At 39.5% G+C, this 6,422-nt stretch overlaps 1 protein-coding gene across 7 annotated transcripts in view; it reads right to left on the reverse strand.

The window, feature by feature from the left end:
* Positions 1-6,422, reverse strand: part of DMD (dystrophin) — a 1,961,037-nt gene that overhangs the window by 1,090,463 nt on the left and 864,152 nt on the right. For all 7 annotated transcript variants that reach the window (XM_025200207.1, XM_014518487.2, XM_025200208.1 and 4 more), the window contains 2 exons: positions 5,267-5,440; positions 2,745-2,900 (listed from right to left, as the gene is read on the reverse strand). In XM_025200207.1, the coding sequence (XP_025055992.1) occupies positions 2,745-2,900; positions 5,267-5,440 (330 nt within the window). The remainder of the gene's footprint in view (positions 1-2,744; positions 2,901-5,266; positions 5,441-6,422) is intronic.

Below are 6,422 nucleotides of genomic sequence, written 5' to 3' on the forward strand. Positions count from 1 at the left end.
TGCCTGAGGACTAAAAGGGGGGCATACAACCAGTGGAAGGGAGGAGCTATCACCAAGGAGGAGTACTCCTCATCGGCCTGGGAGTGTAGGAGGGCTATTAGGAAGGCCAAGGTAAAGATGGAACTCAGGCTAGTGTCCAGGATTAAGGACAACAAAAAGTCCTTTTTCAAGTACATTGGGAGCAACACTCATCCAGTCCCAACACTCAAAAGATAGGTTAATATGTACGTTTATTTTACATCCCTTGCTGTTCTTTCAGTAAATACAAATAATTCCTCTTATATAGGGCCCTAAAAGAATGTCAGTCTGTTAATTCAATTTTTAATGGTTATTGTACTATAGACAATGGGGTTTGATCAGTCTTGTGTTTAAATTATGTTGACTCGTGCTAAACACCCTCCACGCTAGCTATTGATGACTAGCTGATAAATTGTCTTCATAATTTTTATATTGAAAAAAATCGTGATACTGAAAGAATTTTGTGCTATCCTGTTTATTAAAATTGCATTTGTGCAATGAGCAGACATTTTAAAATACACTGTGGTTAGAACTATTTAGCCACTTACTGAACCAAGTTTACTCCTGTGTTACAGTTTAAAGGAGGCCCATGGGCTGAATAGTCCCAGCGAGGGCACAAGGAGAAAGGAAGCAGATTGATCTTGTGTACTTGTTAATTGCAAGCATTTGCATGAATTCTCCTCTGGAGCAATACTGCAACTCCTCCATGAAGCCCCAAAGTGACTTTTTGTGGGGGCTATGCTTCAACAACAGATGCTATTTTCTATACTTAGGAAAGCATATTGTACAGTCAGAATCAACAGCATTTTGTAGTTTGGAAGTGGCAAATCCAAATGGATATTATATGCTCCATCAGGATCTTTATTAATACTAATCATCTTTTTTTTTTTCTTTCCTATGAATCAATACTCTCTGTTTGCCTGATTGTTTTGCTGGTTAGAAAAAAAATCCAGAAAAAGACAAACTATGAAAGGGACAGGGAGGGTTTTTTTTTTTTACTATTATTCAGTTAAATAAATAATATTTAATATTAAATGATTGAATTCATAGGCAGTTTTACAAGCTGCAATAAAAATAGATTAAAATAATCTATAGTGTGACATTTTTTGTATCTAATATGCAGTAGAGTGGTATAGTAAAAGACAAAACCCTGCTAGCAAGCTTGCAGCAAAATTTTAATAAGATAAGAACTCTCAGATTTTAAGAAAACATATTGTATATTGTACCTGAAAATGCTTTAATTGAAAGGTGTATCAAGACATGCATGGAAGTATATGTTGAGCTGTCAGTAAGCCTACAGTGATTTTCATTGAATTTAACGGTTGTGGTATCTGCTGTATGAACAGATAAGCTGACAAACGTATAGGTTGCCATAAACTGGCATAAGTGTGAACTTTATGGAGATTAAAAAGCTGGATCAACTAGTGTACTTGAAGTTAATATGGTATTTACTCAAAATCAAGATGCAGTTCTTTCCTCAGTCAACATGTGAAGAGGGGAAGTGGGGACTCATCTTAAATTCAAGTACCAAACCATGGCAGGCAGCTGCTATAGTCCTGGCTCTGGGCCCAAGGTCAAAACCAGAGCTGAGCTGCTACTTACCCTAAGCTGGGTTGGCTTGTGTGGAGGGGGAGGGGTGCACGGCAGGGAGAATTCAGGGCAGATTGTGAAGTTGGAGTGGGGTGCATGAGGGGAGACCCACTATTTGCAGTTTGGGGGGAAGCATGGGGGGACACACACCACATGCTCCACCCCTGCCATCTCTCTCCTGCCGCTTACCTACAGCTTCAACCCCACCCTAGTTGGGCCCAGACCTGCTGCTTCTGCTTCTGCCCAGCTGGTTTGGGCCAGGCTCAGGCTGGGGCCACACTGACTTCCCTGAAGCCAGAACCAGAGCAGCCACAGAAGGTAACCATGGATAGGACCCAATTATTGGGAGTTCATCTTCAATTCAAAGTCAGCTTGGAAGTTGAGTAGATATGGTAGTTTATCAGAGACATTTTAAAATAACCATAGATTGTTAAATTTTTGAGAATCAAAGTTTCCTCACAACATTATATAAAATAACAAAATAACGAAAAAGAACAGGTAACTCTATTCGAACAGTAATAATCCAGTCTTCTTGTTTATAGGTTGATATAGTTAAGTTGATCTAACTAAACACCATACTAATACCAGATATTTTCCAAGCCACAGCAACAAGCACCTTTGGTCACCAAATCCTCTCACAGTGGCCTGCTGCTTGACACATTTTGAAACCTTTGCAGTCAGAAGCTAGGAAAAATCATGTAGGGGAATTTTCTTCCTTCTAATGTAATCCATACATTGGAAAAACTGATAAAACCCCATGGATCTGATTTATGGATACTCCCCTACTTAAAGCATTTTAAACCAGTGACTGATAGTCAGCCTAGAAAGAAAATACTAGAATAGAAAAATAAGTAAAAAAAAAAAAAAAATATTAGCAAAGAATTACCATAGTAACTTAATAAAACTCAATTTTACTTTTTTTCCTGGGTTTTGAAACATTTATTTGAATGCCAAACACCCATCAATTTGATTGGCATAGACTTTCTAACAAGTATTATACTTTTATAAAACACAGGCAGGATTAATTTCAGAGACTTAAAACAAGCAAACACACAATAATTGTTACTAGACAATAAAGTGTTCTTGGCTATATAAGTTAGAGAATCTAGCTTTGCATGATAAATTAGAGTACGTACCCGTGCACCCAGTTCATTATACTGCAATTTCAAAGCAGTAAGTCTTTCATCCAGGTCTTTTGGGTTTTCTGTCTGTTGTTTTTGAACAATCTGTCGGCCAGTTTTTATCACGGTTTCCACTTCAGACTTCACCTCACTCAGGCTTTTATACAATTTCTAATCAATTCAAGCAGGGAGAGAGAAAAATCACAATTAAAAGAAAAGCACCACCACCAAACCTTCTACTCTCTCCTGCCCAGATTTTAAGATTTAAATTATTATGCAGAGTTACTAGAACACTAGATATTGTGTGCTGTAAAAAGTCCCATTCTCTGAGCATGCTCCAATCCCACAGAAGCCATCATCTCTCAGATAGCTGGGTCCTAATTATGTGAATCAATATGTAAATAGTTATGAGACTTAGGTCTTTACCTATAAAGCAGAGGTCAGAGGAATAAGTTTGGTCTACATAACTTTATCTAAATGTCCTGCCATTGATAACACTGCTTTCAAAACTCCTTTAGTGAAAATAACAGAAATGATGGTATAGTGAAGAAGCCAATGGCTGTCAGTATTTCTAATACTATATGACAAAGGTCTGCTTTGATCTGATTTAGACATCACCATTTTTAGAATAATAGCAGATGCATTTTGCCCACTTATATCATCTGTCATCTATGATCTAACTGACAATGAAGTGCAGTTAAACCCAATTTACATAGAAATCTGACAATTTTCAGTACACAAAATTATAAGACTGATAAACTAGAGATTTGAATTGAGCTATATTAAATATTACTTTTAAAAAACCTGAAATACATATTGATTTGTGGTTCTTGGAAGTAAGGGTGTGTTAAATATATTAATCTATCTTGGCTTATCATTTCAAATGACTGATTGGGCAACAAGTCTGGACAAAACAAACATTTAAATTAATAATGACCCATCTGTAAACACAGTTCTGCTTCCACCTTTTTGAAGAATAGCAATTAGAAAACAATACTGATTTAATGTTTTGCACCCACAGAAACTATTTGGCTCCAACATTACATAAGTTTAATTTATTTCTCTATTTAATTTAAAATTTCATTCTATTGTACATTATAAACTTACTACACTGATATAGGAACAAAAGACTCCACTGAGAAATAGTATGGCCATAAACACTTACAAATGTGCAGAACTGAAATAACAAGGTTGTTGAGAAAGTTTATTGGTGAGATCTTTTAGCTTCATTTTATGCTCTGGCAATTTTTGTGGGTACTTACACCCATACACTTAATGCACTTAAAAGAAAGCACCATATATACTACAATCCAAGGAAAGGTATTTTTCCCATTCAACACGGGGAAAACCATCCCCTGTCTTTCACTTGAGTACAAGGCGGTGGGGCAGAGCAGAGGTGAGGGTGGGGCAGACAGCTTCTATGGCTCTGGCCCCCATCTAGGTTTGGGGTCAGAGTTGGAGCCACTGCTCTGCTGCCATCACTTGTCCACCACAGCCTCTGCCTCCCATGCCTGTCCACTACCCAACATGCTCCCAACCACTCCCACCGCTGCTTACCCTCAGTTCTGGTGCTGGCTCAGACCACACTCTGGCCTGAGATACAGAGCACATGGTGGCGCCAGGCCCTGCCCAGCTAGCCAACCATCAGTGGTGGTGGTGGTGGCATCTCTGGCCTTGCTCCAGCTCCAGCTCCAAAACTGCCACTGCCACTATTGTGGCTGCTTGGCCAGGCATTGTCTAGAGCCACTATATGCTCTATGCTCTAGACCACAGTGGGTCTATAGCCAGAGTTGTATGGGTCTATGTGAAATTGCCTTTTAAAACATCCAGTGGTGTAAAGGCTACATCTGTGCAGTAGATTTAATTCTAGTGCTTAAGCATGCTGTACAACTTCACATGGTCTGCCTCCCAAACTGGAAGCACAAAGAGCATAGCAGGAGTTGAGGATAGAGGATGAGTTTTTCCAGTGTGTCCCTAATTGTCCTGATAGAAGTTATATTTGTCATATGCTTTGCTCACTGTAAGTACTCTATAGCTGTGCCCTGACAAGAGGGCATACCTGTGGAGTGCTTTTAAAATGCCTGATCATGCAACAAATTAACCCTTGTTTAATGATGGTTCAAATGAACGTGCTCCAAAGTGGAGCACCTTCATTAAATTCTGTTAGTCCCTGTGTGAGTTCAGGGCTGGGGTGATGCAGCCCAACCTAGCCCTACCCCTGGTGCTTTCTGCAGGAACGGACAAGGGAGGGAGCTTTGGGCTGGGGTTTGCATCAGAGCTGGGAGCAGGTGGGACAGGGCTAGAGGAGAGAGGCTGCAGGCAGGCAGCCTCTCTCTGCTGGATTGGCTCCAAAGTGGAACTTGATTCCTCCCTCTCCCCACCCTCCCATGACCAAACAGTGAACAGCTGTTGGGTTAGGGGGTGGGGGGGAGGGGTGTCACTCTAAATCATGGTGTTTTCTGTGAAGTGCCATGAGTTAGAGTGGGGAGCTGTACATTTGCCAGTGCCCTAAAAAACCTGTATCCAAACATACATACCATACAGTGATCCAACTGTGACTGCACAACCTCCTGCTCAACACTCCTCATCTCTAACTTGGGCAACTGCAGTTTCACTTCATCCAAAATTCTTTTACATTCTTGTAAACGCTGTTCAAAATTGGCTGGCTTCTGGAACAAGCGGAACTTTACAGAGACATCTTGTAGCTTTTTCTGAAAAGTCAATAAGGGTCAGTAGTCAAAGTGGAAGGAAATACAGAAGACAGGTTTTCTGCCTGTTTCAACCTACTTAAAGTGGTTTACCAATCTGTATGTTTTGTCATGCTTCCATTGACTTTTCTTCAAAACATTTGGATTCTTAAAGTAGATCTCAGCTGGAGAGCAATCTTGGTTTCTATACAAGGAAGAAAATAATTCCATTTCTTCTTGTACCTTCAAAGAGCAGTGGATGCAACAAAGCTGGTGATATTTGTATAGGAGCCTGTGTGAGGGTCCATATTCCCAGCATGCTGCAGAGCTGAATTCTGAAGAATGTAGGACAGAGTGACAAACTCTCTCTGAAAAATGTGAGGGAGTTTAACATTCCCTAGCATTCAAGATCTTTGGGAGTCAGCCTGGTAACCCAGCATGCATTTTCAATGCACCCCTTGTATAAGCCTCTAGCTTCAGTACAGCATATTTTTATGTTGCTACTTTGGGAATGTAGGAATAATATCCTTCTATTCCTGGCAATAAAGTCCTGATTTGAGGGGTTTCATGAAAAGAAAATGACAAAATGTGATTCTGTTGTTAATTCAAGTTAACGTTTTATACTTTTAGATTCTGTGTTTATTACATTTTACTAACTGAAATATTAGTAAGAATTAGCAATGTGATCATTCATCTGTAAACAAAAGGAGACAGCTAAGCATTCTGTTTTTCTAGAGCAAGATGCATTTATCTTAAGTGACAGAAGATCATAATAGGCATGAAAAAAATAAGTTGTTTTCCTTTGTCCACATAACCACTTTGAGCAAGGCATCTACTTCTGAATTCCTAGCAACAGCATATGATTTGAAGACACTGGGCTTGTTTTCATTTTTTTGTAACATTTCTAACCAACTATTGTAAAATTATTCATGAATTAGCACGACAGAATTAGATTATTTTAGCAAGTACTCCTTTTTCCCCTTACTCTAAGGCTCAGAACCCCCCC

This window comes from Alligator sinensis, unplaced genomic scaffold (assembly GCF_000455745.1).
Source record: "Alligator sinensis unplaced genomic scaffold, ASM45574v1 scaffold746_1, whole genome shotgun sequence".
Lineage (NCBI taxonomy): Eukaryota > Metazoa > Chordata > Crocodylia > Alligatoridae > Alligator > Alligator sinensis.